Source organism: Zea mays, chromosome 8, assembly GCF_902167145.1.
Source record: "Zea mays cultivar B73 chromosome 8, Zm-B73-REFERENCE-NAM-5.0, whole genome shotgun sequence".
In the NCBI taxonomy this organism is placed as follows: Eukaryota; Viridiplantae; Streptophyta; class Magnoliopsida; order Poales; family Poaceae; genus Zea; species Zea mays.
Genome location: NC_050103.1, coordinates 102,105,737 through 102,133,359, shown reverse-complemented (window position 1 = coordinate 102,133,359; position 27,623 = coordinate 102,105,737). Strand labels below are relative to the sequence as shown.

Here is a 27,623-nt window from a genome sequence, read left to right as displayed (position 1 = left end):
TAAAGGCCTCGTAGTGGTACCCTGCCTCGCTTCCTAGGTAGAGGTGTATGGGGTCTGATCAACTCCGTGGCAAATGGGTAACATGACTTGTGGGTAAAGATGTGCAACCTCTGCAGAGTGTAAAACTGGTATACTAGCCGTGCTCACGGTCATGAGCGGCTCGGACACTCACATGATTAATTTATGGAACTTAAACTTAATCTGTCATTTTATTGCATTTGAGATTATTTTATTCTTACTTTTACTTATTATTACTATGGTTCGGTATTTACTTACACTTAGTAACTGCTAATAAAATTTTGACCAACTTATAAAAGCAATGCTCAGCTTCTGCCTCTATTTCATTGATCAGCCTTGCACTTCGTGAACTCCCACCTTTGGTGAGTTCATGTCACATTATTCCCCACGACTTGTTGAGCTATGATCGTGTGTGAGCTCACCCTTGCTGTCTCACAACCCCCCACAGGAGAAGACCAGGTGGTTCAGGAGGAGCCACAAGGCGAGGAGTATGATCTGATCTAGGTGGCGTTTCTCAGTTGACATTTGCGCCGACGATCCTTAGTTCGTTTTATATTCATTATTTTATTTTGTAATAAGTCTTCCGCTATGTAATAAATACTCTGATTTTATTGTGACATTTATCTCTATACACTCTATTATTATATATGTTGTCTTCTTTGGCGCATGTATGAGATGCACCTGACTTTGTTCCTTAAAGCCGGGTGTTACACAGGCCAGGCCGTGGGCGTGGTCGTGGCAGATCGAACCTTGGTCCGAATATTCCTTCCTAACGGTTGCACATTTTGCCTGGAGTGATGATCGTCCATTATTGTCGTCTGTTACTGGTCGTTTCCTATGTTATGGCTAGTAACGGACGGACTGTAATGGCTGTCATCTAGTAACGGACGTCACTAATGGTGTTAGTATCTGGTTGGCTGTAACGGTAGCTCTGATGGCGACCATTACTGTCCATTGGCCTTCCTCTGCGCGTGTATATATGCGGAGGAGGTGAGACTGCTTTTAGTTACGACAGTACGTACGAACATCGAACAGTCTAAGACGCGTTGCACACAACCATTCCCGTCCCACCTTCTGCGAGCACAGAGAGTGTGGGAGAGCAGGCCTCCGAAATCGCCGTCCGCAGAGCTACACTTTCATGGGTGTGCGGGCGATCAGGTCTTTGGGGAGCGTAATCGCGACTGCTCGCTATGTCCGCCTGACTAACACTGATCAAGTTTCTCGTCGCCGACGCCGTTCGAGGGACTGCACTGCGTACATCTGCCTGCATCTACTGCGTACGACTACATCGAACATACACACGAGATGTCTCGTATGAATGGAGCCACTGATGCCTTGAGCATCGGTTCCTCTGCAGGGTACACTCTGTTCTTAGTATTTGTACATATTTTACTGTTATTTACTGCTTATGCGAGTAGTGATAGACATATATACATACATGTCGACACATGTACATCACTGTGATTTTATGGATTAAATTAAAAGTGAAAATGCCTATTTATCTAACAGAGACTAGAGATGGCAACGGACACATACCTGCTAGGTACTACAAACCCAAACCCATGTCCGCGAAAATGAAATATACTCGCTAAGAAACCCATGCCGGCGGGCGGGTATAGGTTTGTGCCCATACCTGTGTCCACACGGGTACCGAGTACCGGCGGGCTACCCGTGCCAGGTTAAAAATAGAGTTTCATTTCATCACATAAAGTATTGGCTTAAACAATAATACATGATAGTAAATAGATAATACCTTGACTTAAATGTTTGATAAACCATAAGCTTATTATTCACATCACACTCTAAACAATTCGGTAGTTCATTGTCCACTAGAACATAATTTATACTCCTTTTGTCTCATCATCGTGCATGCTTCCTCCCACTAGCATATCAGCATCTGTTGATCAATAAAAAAACACGGCAACATGCTAAGCATGGGGGCTAATACCACCTTAACATTGGTAGCAGGGGAAGTTTGGCTTTTGCATCGACTGAACAAGTTCAAAAGGAAAAGCAAAAGCATGTGCTAGAAGTTTTCACAAGACAGGACACAAGCTAGTTCTAAAAAAAAAACCCTTCTCCTAAATTCAGCGTGAGGCGCACATCAGTTCTCCGGCTTCTCGGCGTCCGCACGAACGTCGTCCCGGGCCTTCCCGAGGAGGACGGCGAGGACACCGAGCGACATGAGGTATGTATCGCAGCCATCGCAAGCTTTAAATTTGCTCTCTCCTCCATAGACGTTGGTTGAGATCCTGTGCCAGTTCTGAAAGATGGCGCTGTTGGTTTCTCCAACAGTAAAGATGCCTTGGTACTCTTTCCTTTTCCTTTTGTATGAAGAGGAGTGGTCACAACTTTCGAAATATGCCAGGAGTAGACCAAGCCAACGATTGAACCTTTTAGCCTCCGCAATTGTGGTAATGATTCTGAAGATGCTCAGATTGATCGACTTGTTCTCACCAGCAGAACGCCTCTTGACAAAGTTAACCAAACAGTCATATGACAACCAGAGAGTATAGGCTGAAATCTCCGCCGCCCAATGACCACCGGAGTAGGAGCAGGAGTATCCACTCCACTCCCACTGGCCAGCATAGATGGGGTCCAGGTACCTGCTATCTTTGAGCTGATCGTGTGCATCTTTGAAAAGGAAGAACTTCTGGTTGACTTCAAATCCAACAAAGTAAAGATCACGGAAATTGAACAGTAAAGGAACATCAGGCTGTCCTGGGCCAGCAAACTCTGATGACGGCCTCATCAAGATCTTAAAGAAGCCTCCCCCCTCTTTGACTGTCTGATAAAACTGATGGAGACAACCACAATGATACACCGTAAATAAATCAGGTCTGCGGTCAGCTAGGCCATCATTGATCCATGACATCACATGTCGCAGCCCATCTGCCATGCAGCGACCCTGACCCAATTGCCATACGATGGACGGAGCCTGAATGCGTCAGTTATGAGAGGGTTAGTTACAAGGCAAGAACAGAGAAACCAATCATCGTAGCATAAAAATAAAACGAGAAAAAAAGGAGCCTACGCTGCTTACTACAGGAATCGAATCGAATGAACAATCTAGAGCCAAGGTGTTACCACCACACAACAATGCATTAATTGCTATATAGAAACATAAAAGGGGTTTAAATGTTTAGGTATGGCGCCAGCCACACTGCGCCATAATGAGTCCGCCACTGAGGATAACTAGTCGTTCGGACAGCATTTTTGTACTGAGTTTTTTTTTCGAGGCGACAAGTAGAGGGATCAGTAGTAACATAGAAGTCGGTCTGACACGACCCATTTAACTAAGACCCATCGAGGCCTACTAAATATAGACTTAACATTTAACTAAGCCTCGTCAAAGCACACATGACTAGCACAATTTGGAGAATCTAGAGCTTCAATAGGCCTTCGGAGAACCAATACCTAGATGGAGATAGTAAATAATGATGATGATCATTGTATATGTATTCTGTATGGCTGTATAGTACTCAGTTAAACACTAAACAGAACTGAATATTATTTCTAAGCTAGTTGTAATATTTTTTCTTTGTGACCAAAGGTTTTTAATATGCATCCACAAAACATCTTAGTTTTATTTTGGTCATATATATTCTATACTTTTTATTTTTATATTACTGTTGTATGTATATGGACCGGTCGGACACATTAAGGCATTTGGGCTATTTGGGCCGGCCTGGCACACATAACTAATTGTGGGTCATGCCGTGGGCCGATGACAGGGTACACATGCTCGCAAGGCACGGTCCATAATTAGATACGTGCTTTTATGTGTCGTGCTTTTGTGGGCCGTTTTTTTGTGGGCCTATGCCGTGCCAGGCCAGGCCAGCCCACATATACATGTATACATGAGACCTCCAACGTTGCTACTTTCGTCGTCTTCGTAGCTTTCAAATATAGGACTGCGATTCTCTGTTGACACCGAAATTAATCCACTGTTTTGTGCTCGGGGCGGGCGTTTGTCCACTACATGCGTCGTGCCAAACAATCCAGCGTCATGGAGCCGAATCTGAAGCCCATTATCGAGAAACAATCGGAGATTCTAAGGGAGATCACTGATCGCCTCGCTGCCCAGGAAGCGCGGTGGCGCGATCGGGAGTCGACGGTGGCACACAACTCGGCGTTGATCCACGACCTGGAGGTAGCGGTGGCCACTGCGCCTTCCACGGTGTTGAGGGCGAAGCTCGATGCTCAGGTCGCCGCGACCTGCGAGCGACGGGACGCGCTGGCATCGGCCGCAAAAACGTGCGCCGGCGGCCTGGAGTACTGCGCAGCGCCATCCATCGTCGCCGACAACTCGGGCAGACTCTTCGATGGAGATGACGCTGCTGCCAACGCCGAGCGCCTCGATTCCGACGCCAACAAGCTACGGCAATACTCGCTGCTCGACGCTGTTTCCATAGACGCGCTTGAGGGGTGCTCCTCGCTCTGTGATACGGAAACCACGGTCGGCAACTACGGCCGCAACTTTCCCGAGAGCGTCATCGCGGACCTCGCCGTTGACCACCTCTTCGGTGGGGCGTTCAGCCTGGACCACCTCACCCTGTGGCCATCAACGGCTGGCATCAAAGGTACACCTGCAAGGTATTCGGTGGAATTCCTGAACATCTTCTCAAGCAGCGACGGGCCTGTCTTCGATGGCGAGTCGTCTCCCTCCACCACTAACTACATCGACGCATTGGGCAACAACGACCTGGATGGCAGCCACCTCCACCTCCTCGGGCTACGGGAGTAGGCGGCAGTAGCGAGCGGTATCGACGCCCACCCTGGCCCTGCAGAGCGAGCAGTTGACGTTGCCCTAGAGCCAGACGTCGACATAGCCGACGCGGAAGACGTGGAGGAAAACGGACAACATCCTCGCCCTGTCGTCCTCCTCAAACTCACCGAGGCTCACAGACGCGGACGACAACGACTCACCAGCGTCCTCAACAGCAAGGTGGCGTTGCGGACGAAGTGGCTGAGGAACCTGCTGGGACGGCATGACCTGAGCTCGGAGGCGTTTGACAACCTGCAGATTCACTTTGCACGTCAGTCTCTGCAGCACATCATCGTTCCCGGCTCGGCTGGAGGAGCGCCTGCGCTACCGGACAACCTCAACGAAAATGCTCGCGAGCGCTGCGCGCGCCCTTTCGCGCCTCCACGCAGCCAGGCTGGTCAGATGGAGGTTGTTCTCCGTGAGGTCGAGGAACGCGGCGACGACCTCGTCGAGCATCCTCTCCCTCTAGGCCGTGATTAGCATCAACACCTGTTCGTCGTCCCCAGCACCATCAACATCAGAGTGTCTACCAACTGTTCGACGAAATATCCATACCATATCTTCGATGTTGTAGCGCTGGTTCTGATGAGTGCAGGGTGTTCGAACAAGGAGCTTGGACTCGCACTGTACACCGAGTCCAATTCCAAGAGCTCCCAGACATGCCTAGACCCTGACGCCAGCGCGAGTGTTCTTGGAATCATTCTTGGAGGTGGTGCTGGGACTAGATTGTACCTCTTGACAAAGAAACATGCCAAGCTTGCAGTGCCATTGGGTGTCAACTATAGATTGATTAATATTCCTATCAGCAATTGTCTCAACAGCAACATATCCAAGATCTATGTGCTAACACAATTTAACTCTGCTTCCCTCAACCGTCACCTCTCAACAACCTACGGGAGCAACATTGGAGGGTACACGAATGAAGGGTTTATTGAAGTATTAGTTGCACAGCAGAGCCCAGATAATCCAAACTGGTTTCAGGGTACTACAGACGTTGTAAGGCAGTACTTGTGGTTGTTTGAGGAGCATAATGTGACGGAGTTTCTAATTCTTGCTGGTGATCGTCTATACTGGATGGACTACGAAAAGTTCATTCAGGCACACAGAGAAATAGATGCTGATATTTCTGTTGCGGCCCTACCAATGGATGAGAAACGTGCAACTGCATTTGGACTCATGAAAATCGATGTAGAAGGGAGGATCATTGAGTTTGCTAAGAAACCGAAAGGAGAGCAGTTGAAAGAAATGATAGTTGACACCACCATACTTGGCCTTGATGACGTGAGGGCAAAGGCAATGCTTTATATTGCTAGCATGGATATCTTTGTTTTTAGCCAAGTGTAATGCTTCAGCTCCTCCATGAACAATTTCCTGGAGCCAATGACTTTGGAAGTGAGGTTATTCTAGGTGCAACCAGCATTGGAAAGAGGGTTCACGCTTATCTGTCTGATGGTTACTGGGAAGATATCGATAGCATTAACACATTTTATAATGCAAACTTGATTATACTGCACACCAAGTGTTGGATTGCTCAGCTCAGCAACCTTTGGATGGGTAATGGATGTTATGTGTATGGGGAGCTCTGTTTTATCTGGAAGCCTCCATGGCCAGGGTTAATTTGTGTCCAAGAGCGTGTGCTGTTGCAGTTTGATGCATTGGTCATATCGGCTTCTCAAGCGTCGGAAATGAATTCTTCATATGTGATTATACTGATGGAACAATTCCTAGTGGCTACACCAGTTTCATACGTACATGATTGGATTGTTGATGGCCATGATTTACACCAGAATAGTGGGTTCAACATCTTACTTGTTTTGGAGGGAGATATGGTTAAGGGACTTGGTGATATTCTTGGAGAAATTAATAACACAAATGGTGGGGCTATTTGAAGGCCGATGGTATGGGCATCCTTATGCTGCTACTATGCACTAAAGAAGTCCAAGTGGCTGCTACTTTAGTTTCTAGTAGACCAAGGTACAGAACATTTCTTTGTCAAGGTTTGGGATCCTGGTGGTGATGCGAACAATAGTGTCGGCGTTTCGAGACAGGGGGGTCCCAAAGCCGACGAGTGAGTGTGCTGCGTGCCCCAGCCCAGATGGGTCGAGCGCGTGGGCGAGCGTGAAGGGGGGAGAGGCGAGGTGGCCGGAGTCGAGCGTGAGAGAGGTGGAAGTCCCGCGGCCTTCGTGTTCGTCCCGCGCCCAGGTCAGGTGCGCTTGCAGTAGGGGGGTTACAAGCGTCCACGCGGGTGAGGGAAGCGAGCGGCCCCAAGAGAGCACCTGTCCCGTCCTCGGTCCCGCGCGGCCAACCCTCTCTAAGAAGGCCCTGGTCCTCCCTTTTATAGTCGTAAGGAGAGGATCCAGGTGTACAATGGGGGGGTGTAGCAGAGTGCTACGTGTCTAGCGGAGAGAGAGCTAGCGCCCTAGGTACATGCCAATGTGGCAGCCGGAGAGGTCTTGGCACCTTGCTGGCGTGATGTCGTGGCTGTCGGAGGTGCGACGGAGCCTGGCGGAGGGACAGCTGTTGGAGCGGTCGAGTCCTTGCTGACGTCGCCCTGCTTCTGTAAGAGAGCTGGGGGCCGCCATCGTCATAGAGCTTGTGGAGCGCCATCATTGCCCATTCGGCGGAGCTGGCCGGATGGGACGCCGGTCTTGTTCTCCGTGACCCGAGTCGATTCGGGGCAGGACGATGATGACGCTTCCTGTTGACGTGGTGGGTCTGTGCCCTAGGCGGGGTGACGTGGGGGCTCCTCCGAAGCCGAGGTTGAGTCTGTCTTCTGTTGCTGAGGCCGAGTCCGAGCCATGGGGTCGGGCGAGGCGGAGGCCGTTTGGCCGAGGCCAGGGCGGAGTCCGAGTCCTGGGGTCGGGCGAGGCGGAGTTTCGTCGTCTTCCGGGTCTTAGCCCGAGTCCGAGCCCTGGGGTCGGGCGGAGCGGAGTTCGCCGTCTTCCGGGTCTTAGCCCGAGTCCGAGCCCTGGGGTCGGGCGGAGCGGAGTTCGCCGTCTTCCGGGTCTTAGCCCGAGTCCGAGCCCTGGGGTCGGGCGGAGCGGAGTTCGCCGTCTTCCGGGTCTTAGCCCGAGTCCGAGCCCTGGGGTCGGGCGGAGCGGAGTTCGCCGTCTTCCGGGCCTTAGCCCAAGTCCGAGCCCTGGGGTCGGGCGGAGCGGAGTTCGCCGTCTTCCGGGCCTTAGCCCGAGTCCGAGCCCTGGGGTCGGGCGGAGCGGAGTTCGCCGTCTTCCGGGTCTTAGCCCGAGTCCGAGCCCTGGGGTCGGGCGGAGCGGAGTTCGCCGTCTTCCGGGTCTTAGCCCGAGTCCGAGCCCTGGGGTCGGGCGGAGCGGAGTTCGCCGTGGCGCCTTTGGCAAGGCCTGACTGTCTGTCTGACTCACCCTTTGCGTTAAATGCTCCTGCAACTCGGTCAGTCGGTGTGGCGATTTAGTCAGGGTCGCTTCTGAGCGAAGCCAAGGCCTCGGGCGAGCCGGTGATGTGTCCGCCGTAAAAAGGGGGGCCTCGGGCGAGACGGAAGTCTCTCGAGGTCGGCTGCCCTTGGCCGAGGCTAGGCTCGGGTGAAGCGCGATCGAGTCACTCGTGTGGACTGATCCCTGACTTAATCGTACCCATCAGGCCTTTGCAGCTTTATGCTGATGGGGGTTACCAGCTGAGAATTAGGCGTCTTAAGGGTACCCCTAATTATGGTCCCCGACAGTAGCCCCCGAGCCTCGAAGGGAGTGTTAGCACTCGCTTGGAGGCTTTCGTCGCACTTTTTTGCAAGGGGACCAGCCTTTCTCGGTTGCATTTTTGTTCCGGTGGGTGCGCGCGAGCGCACCCGCCGGGTGTAGCCCCCGAGGCCTCGGAGGAGTGGTTACACTCCTTCGAGGTCTTAATACCTTGCGTAATGTTTCGGCTGGTCTGGTCGTTCCCTCATGCGAACTGGCCGTAGCCCGAGTGCACGGTCGGGGCCCAAGCTCTCAGGCTGGTATGTTGACGCTGTCAACGGTTTGGCCGGAGCCGGTTTTTGCGAGAGCAGCCCCCGAGCCTCTGCACAGGGCGAGAGGACGATCGGGGACAGACTCGACTTTTTACATACGCCCCTACATCGCCTTTCCGCAAGGAGGAGGGGGGAGTGCGCCATGTTACCCTCGATGGGCACCGAACATGGTGTCTCCGGTGAGCTGCAAGCGGGTAATCCGAGTGGACGTCCGTGCCCCGTTCGTTGGGGGTCGGCTAGGGGCCCAGAGGCACGCCCAAAAGTACCTGCGGGTGATTTGCCGGACCCGGTCCCCTGGCGACGGGGTCCGAGGGCTCGATGCCTCCCTCCGATGGGATTCCGTTACAAGATCGTTCCCGCTGGTCTCGGAAATGTCCTAGGGTACCTCGGGAGCGCAGCCCGAGCCTTGGTTATGTATCGAACGTACCCCTGGTCATCCCTCGCTCGGTGTCTGAGGCGACTGTGAACCCTTCGGGGGCCAGCCTTCGAACCCCTGATCAGTAATGGGCGCGGAGCCCGAGTAGCCTGAGGCGGCCATGGAGCCCTTCGGGGGGCTGGCCTTCGAACCCCTAACCAGTAGTGGGTGTCGGGCCCACGCGATCTGAGGCGACTGTTGAACCCTTCGGGGGGCTAGTCTTCGAACCCCTGATCAGTAGGGGGGGGCTCGGAGCCCGGTTCCTTCGCGGAAAAGGATCCTTTTCGGGGTATTCCCCTTTCCCGGTCCCTGTTGCAAGAGATAGAGAAAGAGGAAAAAGGAAAAGGAAACGAAATCGAACGACGTGGCGTACCTCTTTTTGACGCGGTTATTACGGCGAAGGTGAAGCGTCGCGCGCTTCTCCCGCCAGAGGCGCCGCGTGTCCCGCCGCGGAGTTAATGCGACGGGGCGAGTGGTTGGCGGGGTGGCTGTTACGCGTGCGCGAGCCGCTTGAGGAACGGGCCACGGGCGCACCGTCTTCACGCCGTGGGAGGAGGCCCTCTCGCTGCCCCAGGATGAGACGTGAGCCTGGCTGACGACGTGACTGCTGCGCCCGCCCGCCTGCCACCGCCATTACTGCTGGCCCACTTTCGGTCGCTTTGACCAACGCGCCAGGCTAGCGCTGCTGGGTCGCCTCAAGTCGCGGCATAGGCTCCGCAACCGAAGAGGCGTGACGGTGGCGCAAGTGGCGGTGCGGTTGCTTGCATGCAGCAACTGGCGCGCCGGTTGCTTGACGCGTGGGCCTGGGCTTCTAAGCTGGCGTGTCAGAAGTCGGAGAGGCGCGTCCACCTGGCGCGGTTGCATGCCGTCTGCATGGCTGCCCGCCCCTTCCGCCCGTTGGTCTGGGCAAAAGTGGGGGGTCGCTTGTAACCGCTGGACAGTCGTGCGCACCACGCGCGGCGGTTTGGCTTCTTCTGCCCTGAGCTGGCTTGCATGACATGCGGGACCCAGCCCCCGAGTCGCAGGGGGGGGCCTTGGAGCGTGTTGGAGAAGACTCAGCCCGCGGCGTCTGGGGGCGCACGTAGGGAGAGTTGCCTTTAAAAGGAGGGAGACTCCTTTCAGAAGGCAACCATGTCTTCTTCCTCCCTTATGCGTCGTGTCTTTCCATCTTCCAAGCCCCCGGATGGGGGGTATCCGCCGCCTTTCCGCCTCCTCGTTGGAGGAACGCAATTCCACGGGAGTTGGTACCTTTCAGCCATCGTTCGGCTTCAAGGATTTTCATCATGCAGCTCGGCTGCACCCCTCCACCGGCGGTCACCCGAGATGGTGACCTCCGGCTTGATGGTGGGGGAAAGCGAGCCGGGCTGCGGCCTCTGCCCCTCCCTCAGCCTCAAGGATTTTCATCACCAGGGCTGGGGAGGGGAGTGCGCCGAGTTGAGGTCGGCCTTCCGTTTCTCCGCAGGCCTTCCCCCTCGGAGTGGGGTTGTTCGTACCTGCGGAGGGGGAACCGGAGTTCCGTTTGTAATGGCACTTCGAATGCCAATGTTTTTTGTTCATTGTGGCTGTCGGGGCCTGAACATGTATGTAATTTCGGCACGGAGCCGTGTTTTTTCCTCATTTTCGAGCGCTAAGTCTCGCCTGTTGATTATCTGAACCGCTTTACCAAGCATGAGTCGCCCCGTGTCAAGGTGACAAGTGAGGTATCCGTATCCCGGAGGCGTAGGAATCCCTCGGCCCGATCGGCCTTGTTGTCTGGGGCTCCTCTAGCTTAGTTAAAGAGACCCCTCGGCCGCCCTTCGATGAGCCGAGGTCAGGGGTAGCGATATCAGTATGAACAGAGGCGGAGTTGGCCCGAGAATGGGAACCTGGTTGGCCGGAGCCTAGCCGTGTTGTCCGTCAGCGGAGCCGACGCCAAAGTCAATCCGCCGAGGCCTCGGGTCGGGCTGGCGCCCTTGGAAGTCGATTGGCCGAGGCCCCAGGGGTAACCGGCCGAGCCGCCTGCTCGGGCCGGATTCCCGGAGGGGTCCCTGGACCACGCCGCCGTCCGAGGCTGGGTCGGACGTAGCTGAAGACGCCGTCGATGCCGAGGGTGCTACGGCTCCCTTCAGCGTGAAGACCTGAGCCTGCAGGATCAGATCGTCTGGTGGCGTGTGCCTTCTGCGGCCGCCGAGGCCAGAAAACACACCCTCGCCGCGCTTGCGAAGCTGCGTCTTTTTTCCTCTTGTTTCGAGCATCTGGACTCCGTCGGTAACAGGGATGTTTGTGTGAGCGAGAGTTACTTCTCGCGGAAGGGACGAGTGAGGTATCCGTATCCCAGAGGCGTGGGAATCCCTCGGCTCGGTCGGCCTTGCCGCTTACACGTACTTTCACCCGTCCATGAGGCCCTGTCCCCGACTTAGTCGAGAAAGCTTGAAGGACTGCTTCGGCAGGAGAGCTTCCGAGCGTGAAGACTTGTTCGGTCCACGGGGTCGCTTTATCCGAGCGTGAGTTACTTATCGCAGAAGGTGATGAGTGAGGTATCCGTATCCCGGAGGCGTAGGAGTCCCTCGGCTCGGTCAGCCTTGGCTGCTTACGTGTACTCCGTCGTTTCCAGGATCCGCTTTCTGAAGTAGTCAAGAAGCACGAGAGTAATCCTGCTAGAAAGAGATCCTTTTTCGAGGAAAAATTCGACGCAGAGGGGGTCTCCCCCCTTTTAGCCCCCGAGGGAGGGTCGGGCTTTGCCGAGGCTAGGCCGACCCTTCCTTGATGACTAAACTTTGCGCAGGTGCGAGGTATATGAACAACTCGGAAACATCTTAAGGGTAGAAGCGACGTAGCTGTTTGATGTTCCAGGCGTTGCCGTAGATCTCGCCTTGATGGTTGGCCAGCTTGTATGTTCTGGGCTTCAGAACTTTGGCGATGACGAATGGCCCTTCCCAGGGGGGCGTGAGCTTGTGCCTCCCTCGGGCGTCTTGCCGCAGCCGAAGCACCAGATCGCCCACCTGGAGGTCTCGGGACCGGACCCCTCGGGCGTGGTAGCGTCGCAGGGACTGCTGGTACCGCGCCGAGTGTAGTAAGGCCCTGTCCCGAGCCTCCTCCAGCTGGTCCAGCGATTCTTCTCGGCTAGCTTGGTTGCTTTGATCGGTGTAGGCTCTCGTCCTCGGGGAGCCGTATTCCAGGTCAGTGGGCAAGATAGCTTCAGCCCCGTAGACCAGGAAAAACGGCGTGAAACCCGTGGCGCGACTCGGCGTCGTCCTTAGGCTCCAGACCACCGAGGGGAGTTCCTTCATCCACCGCTTGCCGAACTTGTTGAGGTCGTTGTAGATCCGAGGCTTGAGCCCTTGTAGAATCATGCCGTTGGCACGCTCTACTTGCCCATTCGACACGGGATGAGCCACGACGGCCCAGTCCACCCGGATATGGTGATCCTCGCAAAAATCCAAGAATTTTTTGCCGGTGAACTGGGTGCCGTTGTCGGTGGTGATGGAGTTCGGGACCCCGAAGCGATGGATGATGTTGGTGAAGAACGCCACCGCCTGCTCGGACCTGATGCTGTTCAGAGGTCGGACCTCGATCCACTTGGAGAATTTGTCGATGGCGACCAGCAGGTGCGTGTAGCCCCCGAGCGCCTTCTGCAAGGGACCGACGAGGTCCAGACCCCATACGGCGAAGGGCCAGGTGATGGGTATCGTCTGCAGAGCCTGAGCGGGCAGGTGGGTCTGCTTCGCATAGAATTGGCACCCTTCGCAGGTGCGGACGATTCTAGTGGCGTCAGCCACCGCCGCTGGCCAGTAGAAGCCTTGCCGGAAAGCATTCCCGACAAGGGCTCGGGGCGCCGCGTGGTGGCCACAAGCCCCCGAGTGTATTTCTTGCAGCAGTTCCCGACCTTCGGCGATGGAGATGCATCGCTGGAGGATGCCCGAGGGGCTGCGATGGTAGAGCTCCTCTTCATTGCCCAGCAGGACGAACGACTTGGCGCGTCGCGCTACCCGCCGAGCCTCGACTTGGTCGGGGGGTAGCTCTCCTCGACGGAGATATTGCAGGTACGGGGCCTGCCAATCTCGATCAGGCGTGGCCCCGCTCTGTTCTTCCTCGACGTCCAGTGCCTCGCCCTCGGGGGCCGAGGGTACCTCGGGCTGAGCCGAGGGTGCCTCGGCTTGAGCCGAGGGTGCCTCGGGCTCGGGCACGTCGTCGATCTTGACAGAGGGTCGATGCAGATCCCGGGAGAAGACGTCCGGGGGGACCGTCGTTCGCCCCGAGGCTATTTTAGCCAGCTCGTATGCGGTTTCGTTGTAGCGCCGAGCGATGTGGTTGAGCTCGAGCCCGAAGTACTTGTCTTCCGGGCGCCGAACCTCGTCGCAGTAGGCCTCCATCTTCGGGTCGCGGCAGTGGGAGTTCTTCATGACTTGGTCGATGACGAGCTGCGAATCACCACGGGCGTCGAGGCGTCTGACCCCTAGCTCGATGGCGATCCGCAACCCGTTGACCAGAGCTTCGTACTCGGCCACATTGTTGGACACCGGGAAATGGAGGCGCAGCACGTAGCGCAGGTGCTTTCCAAGGGGCGAGATGAAGAGCAGGCCCACGCCGGCTCCTGTCTTCATCAGCGACCCGTCGAAAAACATGGTCCAGAGCTCCGGTTGGATCGGGGCCGTCGGCAACTGGGTGTCAACCCATTCGGCCACGAAGTCCGCCAACACCAGGGACTTGATGGCCTTCCGAGGGGCGAACGAGATCGTTTCGCCCATGATTTCCACCGCCCACTTTGCGATCCTGCCCGAGGCCTCTCGGCACTGGATGATCTCCCCCAGGGGGAAGGATGACACCACAGTTACCGGATGAGACTCGAAGTAGTGTCGCAGCTTCCGCCTTGTCAGGATCACAGCATATAGCAGCTTTTGAACTTGTGGGTAGCGGATCTTGGTCTCGGACAGCACTTCGCTGACGAAGTAGACCGGCCTCTGAACGGGCAATGCATGCCCTTCCTCTTGCCTCTCGACCACAATCGCGGCGCTAACCACCTGAGTGGTCGCGGCGACGTAGACCAAGAGGGCTTCTCCATCCGCCGGGGGCACCAAGACAGGCGCCTTCGTAAGGAGCGCCTTCAGGTTGCCGAGGGCTTCCTCGGCCTCAGGGGTCCAAGCGAAACACTCGGCCTTCCTTAAGAGGCGGTACAGAGGCAGACCTCTTTCGCCGAGGCATGAGATGAAGCGGCTCAGGGCCGCGAGGCACCCCATGACACTCTGTATGCCTTTTAAGTCCTTGATGGGCCCCATGCTGGTGATGGCCGCGATCTTCTCCGGGTTGGCTTCAATGCCTCGCTCGGAGACGATGAACCCTAGGAGCATGCCCCGGGGCACCCCGAAGACACACTTCTCAGGGTTGAGCTTGACTCCTTTCGCCTTGAGACATCGGAATGTCACTTCAAGGTCGGAGAGGAGGTCAGAAGCCTTCCTTGTCTTGACTACGATGTCATCGACGTAGGCCTCGACTGTGCGACCGATGTGTTCGCCGAACACATGGTTCGTGCACCGCTGGTATGTCGCGCCCGCATTCCTCAAACCGAACGGCATGGTGACATAGCAGTACATGCCGAACGGCGTGATGAAAGAAGTCGCGAGCTGGTCGGACTCTTTCATCCGGATCTGGTGACACCCTGAGTAGGCATCGAGGAAGGACAGGGTTTCGCACCCAGCGGTGGAATCCACGATTTGATCGATGCGGGGCAGAGGGTAGGGAACCTTCGGACATGCTTTGTTGAGACCAGTGTAGTCTACACACATCCGCCACTTCCCCCCTTTCTTCCTCACAAGCACAGGGTTGGCGAGCCATTCGGGATGGAATACCTCTTTGATGAACCCTGCTGCCATTAGCTTGTGGATCTCTTCGCCAATCACTCTGCGCTTCTCCTCGTCGAATCGGCGCAGAGACTGCCTGATGGGTCGGGCTCCGGCCCGAATATCCAGCGAGTGCTCGGCGACATCCCTCGGTATGCCGGGCATGTCCGAGGGACTCCACGCGAAGACGTCGGCGTTTGCGCGGAGAAAGTCGACGAGCACTGCTTCCTATTTGGGGTCGAGCCCGGAACCGATCCGGACCTGCTTGGTGGTGTCGCCACTGGGGTCAAGAGGGACGGCCTTAACCGTCTCTGCTGGCTCGAAGTTGCCGGTGTGGCGCTTCACGTCTGGCACCTCCTTGGAGAGGTTCTCTAGGTCGGCGATGAGGGCCTCGGACTCGGCGAGGGCCTCGGCGTACTCCACGCACTCCACGTCGCATTCGAACGCGTGTTTGTACATGGGGCCGACGGTGATGACCCCGTTGGGGCCCGGCATCTTGAGCTTCAGGTAGGTGTAGTTGGGGACGGCCATGAACTTCGCGTAACATGGCCTCCCTAGTACGGCGTGGTAGGTTCCTCGGAACCCGACCACCTCGAACGTCAGGGTCTCCCTTCGGAAGTTGGAGGGCGACCCGAAGCAGACGGGGAGGTCGAGTCGCCCGAGGGGCTGGACACGCTTCCCAGGGATGATCCCGTGGAAGGGCGCAGCGCCTGCTCGGACGGAGGACAGATCGATGCGCAGGAGCTTGAGGGTCTTGGCGTAGAAGATGTTGAGGCAGCTGCCCCCATCCATCAGGACCTTGGTGAGCCTGACATCGCCGACAACAGGGTCGACGACGAGCGGGTATTTCCCCGGGCTCGGCACATGGTCGGGGTGGTCGGCCTGGTCGAAGGTGATGGGCTTGTCGGACCAGTCTAGGTAGACTGGCGCCGCCACCTTCACCGAGCAGACCTCCCGGCGCTTCTTGCTTGCGATGCCGAGCCGAGGCATTCGCCGCATACCCTCCATAGATCATAAAGCAGTCGCGGACCTCGGGGAACTCTCCTGCTTGGTGATCTTCGTTCTTGTCGTCGTCGCGGGCCCTGCCACCCTCGGCGGGTGGCCCGACCCTGTGGAAGTGACGCCGAAGCATAATGCACTCCTCGAGGGTGTGCTTGACGGGCCCCTGATGGTAGGGGCACGGCTCCTTGAGCATCTGGTCGAAGAGGTTCGCACCTCCAGGGGGCTTCCGAGGGTTCTTGTGCTCGGCGGCGGCGACAAGGTCCGCGTCAGCAGCGTCGCGTTTCGATTGCGACTTCCTCTTGCCTTTCTTCTTGGCGCCGCGCGGAGCAGACGCCTCGGGAGCCTCTTCCGATGGGCGGCCCTGGGGCTGCTTGTCCTTTCAGAAGATAGCCTCGACCGCCTCCTGGCCAGAGGCGAACTTGGTGGCGATGTCCATCAGCTCGCTCGCCCTGGTGGGGGTCTTGCGACCCAGCTTGCTCACCAGGTCGCGACAAGTGGTGCCGGCGAGGAACGCGCCGATGACATCCGAGTCGGTGATGTTGGGCAGCTCGGTGCGCTGCTTCGAGAATCGCCGGATGTAGTCCCGGAGCGACTCCCCCGGCTGTTGCCAGCAGCTTCGAAGGTCCCAGGAATTCCCGGGGCGCACGTACGTGCCCTGGAAATTCCCAACGAAGGCTTGGACCAAGTCGTCCCAGTTGGAGATCTGCCCCGGAGGCAGGTGCTCCAACCAGGCGCGAGCAGTGTCGGAGAGGAACAGGGGGAGGTTACGGATGATGAGGTTGTCGTCGTCCGTTCCACCCAGTTGGCAGGCAAGGCGGTAGTCCGCGAGCCACAGTTCCGGTCTCGTTTCCCCCGAGTACTTCGTGATAGTAGTCGGGGGTCGGAACCGGGTCGGGAATGGCGCCCGTCGGATGGCCCGACTGAAGGCCTGCGGACCGGGTGGTTCGGGCGAGGGACTCCGATCCTCCCCGCTGTCATAGCGCCCCCCACGCCTGGGGTGGTAGCCTCGGCGCACCCTTTCGTCGAGGTGGGCTCGACGGTCGCGTCGATGGTGCTCGTTGCCGAGGTGGCCCGGGGCCGCAGGCGCGGTGTTGCGCGTGCGCCCGGTGTAGACCGAGGCTTCCCGCATGAATCGGGAAGTCGCGGCATGAGGTTCCGAGGGATATCCTTGCTTTCGGGAGGCTGTGCTCTCGGCCCGTCGGGCCGCAGCGCCTTCCAGGAGATCCTTGAGCTCTCCCTGGATTCGCCGACCCTCGGTGGTTGATGGCTCCGGCATCGCGCGGAGGAACATCGCTGCGGCTGCCAGGTTCTGACCAACCCCGCTGGATGCGGGCGGCGGCCTGACCCTGACATCGTTGGCGACGCGGTGCTGGAGACCTTGGGGCAGGTGACGTATTTCTCCGACCAGGGGTTGGTCCGCCCATACCTGCCCGACGTCCCGACGGATCGGCTCAAGCGTTCCTGTTCCCTCGTCGAGCCTGGCCTGCGCCTCACGGACTTGCTCGAGTTGTGGGTCGTAACCCCCCGCCGGAGCGGGGACCACAGCTAGCTCCCGTGGGATGTCGGCGCGAGGCACCGGCCTAGGAAGATCACCGTCCTCCGGCATGCCGAGACGGTTGCCCTCGGAGGGATCCCCTAGCTCGATGTGGAAACATTCGCGGCTTGGGCCGCAGCTCTCGTCGCCAAGGCTGCGGCTTCCGTCGGAACCGTCGGATAGGCAGTAGTCACATGCGGTCATGAAGTCCCGCATGGCACTGGGGTTGCCAAGTCCGGAGAAATCCCAACAGACGCTGGGGTCGTCATCTTCCTCGGACCCAGAGGGCCCGTAGGTTGAGACGTCCGTCAGCCGGTCCCAAGGCGACCGTATACGAAACCCCAGTGGGGTTGCATTCGCCTCAATGAGAGCGCCCGCCAAAACGAGGTCGTTTGGCGGGTTGAGGCCGAGTCGAAATGACGCAAGATGGGAGTTAGCCGGTACCTTTTGGTCGACGAGGAGCGACGTGGTCACGTCGGGGACTGGTTGCACCGTCATCTCAGGTACGAGGGCGACGTCCTGCAGGCTTTCCGCGAGCGCGCCGGCGTCGTCTTCTTGCTCGGGGTCAGCGTGTCGCGGGGGGACGGCGCTTGCCTTCGTCTTGAACGCGAGGTCGACGTCCGGCGTGCCTTCCGTCGGGGCGTCGGGGGCGTCGATTTGCTCGACGGCCAACGAAGCGTGTCCTCCCGCTTGGCCTTGATGGCCCCGCCTCCTCCTCCGTTGGCAGGGGAGAGAACGGGGCGAGCTCGAATGTTGCTCTTCCACCACGCGGGGAAGATGTCGTCGATTCCGCCGCCGGCGAGCGGGTTGTCGGCCGCCATTGTCGTTGTCGCGCGGCGGTGGAAGAAGTATCATGTCATAGCTGCCGTCGAAGGACATGAACTCAAGAGTCCCGAAACGAAGCACCGTCCCGGGCCGGAGAGGTTGCTGGAGACTGCCCATCTGGAGCTTGACGGGGAGCTGTTCGTCAGCACGCAGCAGGCCCCTACCTGGCGCGCCAACTGTCGGCGTTTCGAGACAGGGGGGTCCCAAAGCCGACGAGTGAGTGTGCTGCGTGCCCCAGCCCAGATGGGTCGAGCGCGTGGGCGAGCGCGAAGGGGGGAGAGGCGAGGTGGCCGGAGTCGAGCGTGAGAGAGGTGGAAGTCCCGCGGCCTTCGTGTTCGTCCCGCGCCCAGGTCAGGTGCGCTTGCAGTAGGGGGGTTACAAGCGTCCACGCGGGTGAGGGAAGCGAGCGGCCCCAAGAGAGCGCCTGTCCCGTCCTCGGTCCCGCGCGGCCAACCCTCTCTAAGAAGGCCCTGGTCCTCCCTTTTATAGTCGTAAGGAGAGGATCCAGGTGTACAATGGGGGGTGTAGCAGAGTGCTACGTGTCTAGCGGAGAGAGAGCTAGCGCCCTAGGTACATGCCAATGTGGCAGCCGGAGAGGTCTTGGCACCTTGCTGGCGTGATGTCGTGGCTGTCGGAGGTGCGACGGAGCCTGGCGGAGGGACAGCTGTTGGAGCGGTCGAGTCCTTGCTGACGTCGCCCTGCTTCCGTAAGAGAGCTGGGGGCCGCCATCGTCACAGAGCTTGTGGAGCGCCATCATTGCCCATTCGGCGGAGCTGGCCGGATGGGACGCCGGTCTTGTTCTCCGTGACCCGAGTCGATTCGGGGCAGGACGATGATGACGCTTCCTGTTGACGTGGCGGGTCTGTGCCCTAGGCGGGGTGACGTGGGGGCTCCTCCGAAGCCGAGGTTGAGTCTGTCTTCTGTTGCTGAGGCCGAGTCCGAGCCATGGGGTCGGGCGAGGCGGAGGCCGTTTGGCCGAGGCCAGGGCGGAGTCCGAGTCCTGGGTCGGGCGAGGCGGAGTTTCGTCGTCTTCCGGGTCTTAGCCCGAGTCCGAGCCCTGGGGTCGGGCGGAGCGGAGTTCGCCGTCTTCCGGGTCTTAGCCCGAGTCCGAGCCCTGGGGTCGGGCGGAGCGGAGTTCGCCGTCTTCCGGGTCTTAGCCCGAGTCCGAGCCCTGGGGTCGGGCGGAGCGGAGTTCGCCGTCTTCCGGGTCTTAGCCCGAGTCCGAGCCCTGGGGTCGGGCGGAGCGGAGTTCGCCGTCTTCCGGGCCTTAGCCCGAGTCCGAGCCCTGGGGTCGGGCGGAGCGGAGTTCGCCGTCTTCCGGGCCTTAGCCCGAGTCCGAGCCCTGGGGTCGGACGGAGCGGAGTTCGCCATCTTCCGGGTCTTAGCCCGAGTCTGAGCCCTGGGGTCGGGCGGAGCGGAGTTCGCCGTGGCGCCTTTGGCAAGGCCTGACTGTCTGTCTGACTCACCCTTTGCGTTAAATGCTCCTGCAACTCGGTCAGTCGGTGTGGCGATTTAGTCAGGGTCGCTTCTGAGCGAAGCCAAGGCCTCGGGCGAGCCGGTGATGTGTCCGCCGTAAAAAGGGGGGCCTCGGGCGAGACGGAAGTCTCTCGAGGTCGGCTGCCCTTGGCCGAGGCTAGGCTCGGGTGAAGCGCGATCGAGTCACTCGTGTGGACTGATCCCTGACTTAATCGTACCCATCAGGCCTTTGCAGCTTTATGCTGATGGGGGTTACCAGCTGAGAATTAGGCGTCTTAAGGGTACCCCTAATTATGGTCCCCGACAAATAGCTTGAGGGCAAGCTGCATCTCAAGGAGAGGGGAATGTCAGGTACCGAGATGTAATCAGGAAGCAAGTTCGGATGCAGTGGCCGAGTGTGGACTGTGTGGAGTGCGTTATAACATGCTGGGTCGTGTGTGGGCCGTCGTGTGGGCTGTGTGTGGCCGTGGCATGTGGAGAGGTTAAAAGTTGTAAGCACCGGGTGCTCTGGAAATCAAACATGAGAGAATTGTGTTAGCATCTTCTTCCCCAAGCCTTCTCTTCCTCTAGTTCTCGTGTTCTCGTTCTCCTCTCCAATACTCTATTAACTATGTTACTTTTGAGCAATACAAGTAGGTCCCTGATAGAACACTGCCACATTCAGTCACAGCCGTTCAGTTTTAGGGCATGTTTGGTTCACGACTAACTGTGCCATAATTTGCCTAAGGTTAGTCGTTCGAATTAAAGAATTAACCTTAAACAGAAAAAGTTAGACAAAGTGTGGCAAGTTATGCAGCAAACCAAACAGCCTTCAGTTTCACAGAAACAGCCGGTTCACAGAAACTGAAACTTGCATTCACAGTTTCATAGAAACTAAAAATTGCAGAATTAGAATTCAGCACAAAGTCTAATACATAATCTAACACAGAATTCAGCACAGAGTCTAATACATAATCTAACATAAAACAGAATTCAGCACATAGTCTAATACATAATTCAGTCAAGACTGCTAATACAGAATTCATCCATCCATCAACTCATCGATGTTTAGAGGTTGAGTCATTTTCTTCGTTATTTTTTTGACCAACATCTTCGCCGGTGAGCAGATCTGGCGGCGCTCGCTGGAGAGCTGGGCGCAGAGAAAAACAGAATAAACTCCAACAGAGAATTGCGACGCACAGAAGAGAAGGAAGAGTTCACGGGAAAGACAGCGGCACAGCCGAATCGAGAATCGCGACGCACAGAAGAGAAGGAAGAGTTCACGGGAATGGCAGCGGTAGTAACGTCCAAGTGCACAGCCGAATCGAGAATCGCGGTCCTATATTTGGAAGCTGCGAAGGCACGGTTCTAAGGAGTAAGGATGAAAGTTTTGGCGAACGGGACGGCGAAAAATAGGAGTACAAGTTTACCTCGGCGAATAACCTCGGCGGGCCCTGCATGCCTTGGCTGGATCCACCGCGAAAACCTAGCCGCCTGCCCTCCTCCGCCGCGGCCGGGACTTGTGAGAAACTCTGGTACGTAGTTTTTTTAAGCCAGCTATGACCCAAGTAATAAAACATATATATCTGGACCCAGGGGTGGACCGAGAGGGGGGCAAAGTGGGCCATGCCCCCCCTCAATTTTCTCTCTCTTATATATCTAATATTCATTTAGTGCTACTATAGAGAAAAATCAAAGTTTTAGGTCGTTTGAAGTTTTATATTTGTATTATGTCAGTGCTCGTGCGTTGCAACGGGATCATATAATAGCTCGATAACTTATATATATAAATGTGTGTTATACTGTTATGAGATGGAGGACGACATCCACGAGCCGTCCGGGATGACGTTGAAGAGAAACTCGGTCCTGTGACGCACGAGCACTCACCTAGTAGTGTAGTATACAAGATTTAACAAGACAATTTAAAGGCAAAAATTCAAGAATGATCTTTCATAGAACATCATAGTTTAGATATTCAAATCAATAAATATAAAATAAACATAAGCATAACTGTTTATTTAATCTATCTTTTTCCATAATAGGTTGAGGTACTCTTGTATATTTCCATAAATGTTAAATCGCGAGGGGAATGGAATGGGAATGGCGAACGCACGAACATGGAGAGGGCGACTGAAAGGGAAATGTGCCCTTGGGCCATTTCTAAGTATTTTGGTGATTTAGTGTCCAACACAAGTGCCTAAGTGTAAAATGGTGGACAAAGTACAAATCAAGGATAAAGGTATGTTTCTCAGACTTAGTACATTGTTTTAGAGACTAATGTATTGTGTCTAAGTGCTGGAAACAGGAAAAGACCAACTGGAAATGCCTTGGCTCGAGCATCCAAGACTTTGCTCAGTCTGGAGCACCGGACTGTCCGGTGGTGCACCGGACAGTGTCCGGTGCGCCAGGCTGGCTCTGGCGAACAGGCTGCTCTCGGGACTTCGACGGCGGTGTACGGCTATAATTCACCGGACTGTCCGGTAGTGCACCGGACTGTCCGGTGGCCGTTCACAGGAGAACTCGTCGCTCTCGGGAATTCATCGGTGACGTACGGCTATAATTCACCGGACTGTCCGGTGAGCCAACGGTCGGCCGCGCGATCTGCGCGGGACACGTGGCCGAGCCAACGGCTAGAAGAAGGCACCGGACTGTCCGGTGTGCACCGGACATGTCCGGTGCGCCAACGGCTCTCAGGCTGCCAACGGTCGACTGCGCCATTTATGGAAGGAAATCGGGCACCGGACAGTGTCCGGTGTGCACCGGACTGTCCGGTGCGCCAGTCGACAGAAGGCAAGATCAGCCTTCCTAGATTGCTCTCAACGGCTCCTAGCTGCCTTGGGGCTATAAAAGGGACCCCTAGGCGCATGGAGGAGTACACCAAGCATTCCTACAACATTCCTAAGCACCAAGACATCGATTCTGCGCCTTTGATTCCTTGCGATAGCAATTAGAGCTCTAGTTGAGTGGTGAACTCATTGAGTTGTGTTGTGAGCTCTTGTTGCGACTTGTGTGCGTGGTGTTGCTGTGATTTCTTGTCTTGAGTGTGTTGCTAATCCCTCCCTTGCTCCGTGCTTCTTTGTGAACTTCAAGTGTAAGGGCGAGAGGCTCCAAGTTGTGGAGATTCCTCGCAAACGGGATTGAGTAAAGCAAGCAAAACACCGTGGTATTCAAGTGGGTCTTTGGACCACTTGAGAGGGGTTGATTGCAACCCTCGTCCGTTGGGACGCCACAACGTGGAGTAGGCAAGCGTTGGTCTTGGCCGAACCACGGGATAACCACCGTGCCATCTCTGTGATTGATTTCTTGTGGTTATTGTGTTTTGACTCCTCTCTAGCCACTTGGCATTTACTGTGCTAACACTTAACCAAGTTTTTGTGGCTTAAGTTTTCAAGTTTTACAGGATCACCTATTCACCCCCCCTCTAGGTGCTCTCAATTGGTATCAGAGCCGTTCTCTTCACAAAGGGACTAACCGCCTGAAGAGATGGATCCTAAGGGGAAGGGTATCGTGATCAACGATAAAGAGAAGGAATCCTTCGTCAACGAGCCGAAGGACGACAAGCCTACCGACTCCGGCTCGGGCCATAGACGGAAGGAAGGGAAGAAGAAGAAGACGAGGCGCATCAAAGAGATCGTCACTACGACGACAGCGATGAGTCTACTTCTTCCCAAAAGGACGACGACCACAACGACTACAGGAAACCGGTCAATTCAAACTTTTCTTTTGATTACTCTCGTATTCCTCAAAGTACAAATGCTCATTTATTATCTATTCCACTTGGTAAACCTCCTCATTTTGATGGAGAGGACTACGGATTTTGGAGTCACAAAATGCGTAGTCACTTGTTCTCTCTCCATCCTAGTATATGGGAGATTGTAGAGAGTGGAATGCACTTTGATAGTACGGATAGTCCCATGTTCATTAATGAGCAAATCCATAAGAATGCACAAGCTACTACTGTTCTTCTAGCTTCATTGTGTAGGGATGAATACCACAAAGTGAGCGGCTTGGATAACGCCAAGCAAATATGGGATACCCTCAAAATCTCTCATGAGGGGAACGACGTCACCTTGCTCACCAAGATGGAGTTGGTGGAGGGTGAGCTTGGACGATTCGCGATGATAAGGGGCGAGGAGCCGACCCAAACATACAACCGGCTCAAGACCCTTATCAACAAAATAAGGAGCTACGGAAGCACGCGATGGACGGACCACGACGTCGTCCGACTGATGCTAAGGTCCTTTACCGTTCTTGATCCTCATTTGGTGAATAATATTCGTGAGAATCCCAGGTACACCAAAATGTCGCCCGAAGAAGTCCTTGGAAAATTTGTAAGCGGGCGAATGATGATCAAGGAGGCGAGGTACGTGGACGACGCATTGAATGGTCCAATCAACGAGCCTCAACCCCTTGCTCTCAAGGCAACAAGAAGCAAGGAGGCGCTACCTAGCAAGGTGGCACAAATTGAGGCGGCCAGACTTAGTGATGAAGAGATGGCCCTCATCATCAAAAGATTCAAGACGGCGCTAAAGGGTCGCAAGGGGCAGCCAAGCAAGACCAAGACAAAGGGGAAGCGCTCATGCTTCAAATGTGGTAAGCTTGGTCATTTTATTGCTAACTGTCCCGACAACGATAGTGATCAGGATCAAGGGAACAAGAGGGAGAAGAAGAAGAACTATAAGAAGGCAAAGGGCGAGGCACATCTTGGCAAGGAGTGGGATTCGGATTGCTCCTCGTCCGACTCCGACAATGAAGGACTCGCCGCCACCGCCTTCAACAAGTCATCCCTCTTCCCCAACGAGCGTCACACATGCCTTATGGCAAGGGAGAAGAAGGTATGTACTCAAAACTCTACTTATGCTTCTTCAAGTGAGGACGAATCTAGTGATGAGGATGAAATAGATTATTCATGTTTATTTAAGGGCCTAGATAGAACCAAGGTAGATAAAATTAATGAATTAATTGATGCCTTGAATGATAAGAATAGGCTTTTAGAAAAACAAGAGGACTTGCTATATGAAGAACATGACAAATTTATAGAAGCACAAAAATCTCATGCCTTAGAAGTTAAGAGAAATGAAATGCTTTCTTATGAATTATCTTCTTGCCATGAGACAATTTCTAGCTTAAGGAGCATTAATGATGATTTGAATGCTAAGTTAGAAATAGCTAGTAAATCAACAACTTGTGTAGAAAATGTTGTTATTTGCAATAGATGTAAAGATTTTGATATTGATGCTTGTAGTGAACACATAGCTTCTATTGCAAAGTTAAATGATGAAATGGCTAGCCTTAATGCCCAACTTAAGGCTAGCAAAAGTGATTTTGATAAACTAAAATTTGCTAGGGATGCCTACACGATTGGTAGACACCCCTCAATTAAGGATGGGCTTGGCTTCAAGAGGGAAGCCAAGAACTTAACAAGCCATAAGGCTCCCATCTCCGCCAAGGAGAAAGGGAAGGCCCCTATGGCATGTAGTACTAAAAAGAACCATGCTTTTATGTACAATGATAGAAGACAGTCTCATAGGAGTTGTAATGCTTTTGATTCACATACCTATGATTCTTATGCTATGTTTGCTCCCAGTTCTTCCTATATGCATGGTAGAGATATGCCTAGGAAGAATATTCATCATGTGCCTAGAAAGAATATTGTTCATGTTCCTAGGAAAGTTATGAATGGACCCTCTACAATTTATCATGCTTTAAATGCTTCCTTTGCTATTTGTAGAAAGGATAGGAAGATAGTTGCTAGGAAATTAGGGGCAAAATGCAAGGGTGATAAATCTTGCATTTGGGTCCCTAAGACAATTTTGACTAACCTTGTAGGACCCAACAAGAGTTGGGTACCTAAGACCCAAGCCTAAATTTGCCTTGCATGTTTATGCATTCGGGGGTTCAAGCTGGATTATCGACAGCGGATGCACGAACCATATGACGGGGGAAAAGAAGATGTTCACCTCCTACGTCAAGAATAAGGATTCCCAAGATTCAATCATATTCGGTGATGGGAACCAAGGCAAGGTGAAAGGTTTAGGCAAGATTGCAATATCAAATGAGCACTCTATCTCTAATGTGTTTTTAGTTGAGTCTCTTGGATATAATTTACTATCTGTCAGTCAATTATGTAATATGGGATATAATTGTCTATTTACAAATGTAGATGTGTCTGTCTTTAGAAGATGTGATGGTTCACTAGCTTTTAAGGGTGTACTAGACGGCAAACTTTATTTAGTTGATTTTGCAAAAGAGGAGGCCGGTCTAGATGCATGCTTAATTGCTAAGACTAGCATGGGCTGGCTGTGGCATCGCCGCTTAGCACATGTGGGAATGAAGAACCTTCACAAGCTTCTAAAGGGAGAACACGTGATAGGTTTGACTAACGTGCAATTCGAAAAAGATAGACCTTGTGCAGCTTGTCAAGCAGGTAAACAAGTGGGAGGAGCACATCACAGCAAGAATGTGATGACCACTTCAAGACCTCTGGAGCTACTGCATATGGACCTCTTCGGACCCGTCGCCTATCTGAGCATAGGAGGAAGTAAGTATGGTCTAGTTATTGTTGATGACTTTTCCCGCTTCACTTGGGTGTTCTTTTTGCAGGATAAGTCTGAAACCCAAGGGACCCTCAAGCGCTTCCTAAGGAGAGCTCAAAATGAGTTTGAGCTCAAGGTGAAGAAGATAAGAAGCGACAACGGGTCCGAATTCAAGAATCTTCAAGTGGAGGAGTTCCTTGAGGAGGAGTGGATCAAGCACGAGTTCTCCGCTCCCTACACACCTCAGCAAAATGGTGTGGTAGAGAGGAAGAACAGGACGCTCATTGATATGGCGAGGACTATGCTTGGAGAGTTCAAGACCCCCGAGCGTTTTTGGTCGGAAGCCGTGAACACGGCTTGCCACGCCATCAACAGGGTCTACCTTCACCGCTTCCTCAAAAAGACTTCATATGAGCTGCTAACTGGTAACAAACCCAATGTATCGTACTTTCGTGTATTTGGGAGTAAATGCTACATTCTAGTGAAGAAGGGTAGGAATTTCAAATTTGCTCCCAAAGCTGTAGAAGGGTTTTTATTAGGTTATGATTCAAATACAAAGGCGTATAGGGTCTTCAACAAATCATCGGGTTTGGTTGATGTCTCTAGCGACGTTGTATTTGATGAGACTAATGGCTCTCCAAGAGAGCAAGTTGTTGATCTTGATGATGTAGATGAAGAAGACGTTCCAACGACCGCGATACGCACCATGGCGATTGGTGATGTACGGCCTCAGGAACAATTGGAGCAAGATCAACCGTCTTCCTCAACAAAGGTGCATCCCCCATCCCAAGATGACGAACAGGTACCTCAAGTGGAGGCGCATGATCAAGGGGGAGCACAGGATGTTCAAATTGAAGAGGAAGAAGCACCTCAGGCACCTCCAACCCTAGTTCGAGCGACGATCCAAAGGGATCATCCCGTCGACCAAATTTTGGGTGATATTAGCAAGGGAGTAACTACTCGTTCAAGATTAGTTAATTTTTGTGAGCATTACTCTTTTGTCTCTTGAGCCTTTCAGGGTAGAAGAGGCCTTGCTAGATCCGGACTGGGTGTTGGCCATGCAGGAGGAACTCAACAACTTCAAGCGCAATGAAGTTTGGACGCTGGTGCCTCGTCCCAAGCAAAATGTTGTGGGAACCAAGTGGGTGTTCCGCAACAAACAGGATGAGCACGGGGTGGTGACAAGGAACAAGGCTCGACTTGTGGCAAAAGGCTATGCCCAAGTCGCAGGTTTGGACTTTGAGGAGACGTTTGCTCCTGTGGCTAGGCTAGAATCAA

General features: G+C 54.6%; 1 protein-coding gene and 1 pseudogene across 1 annotated transcript; one reads left to right on the top strand and one right to left on the bottom strand.

Moving 5' to 3' along the window:
• Window positions 1-1,787: 1,787 nt before the first annotated feature.
• LOC109941409 (uncharacterized) lies at window positions 1,788-3,594 on the bottom strand. Its single transcript, XM_020542339.1, has one exon. The coding sequence runs from the start codon at window positions 2,915-2,917 to the stop codon at window positions 2,123-2,125; it is 795 nt and encodes a 264-aa protein (XP_020397928.1). The 5' UTR covers window positions 2,918-3,594; the 3' UTR covers window positions 1,788-2,122.
• A 1,777-nt stretch (window positions 3,595-5,371) lies between these two features.
• LOC103637138 (glucose-1-phosphate adenylyltransferase small subunit 2, chloroplastic/amyloplastic/cytosolic-like) lies at window positions 5,372-6,675 on the top strand (annotated as a pseudogene).
• Window positions 6,676-27,623: the final 20,948 nt, after the last annotated feature.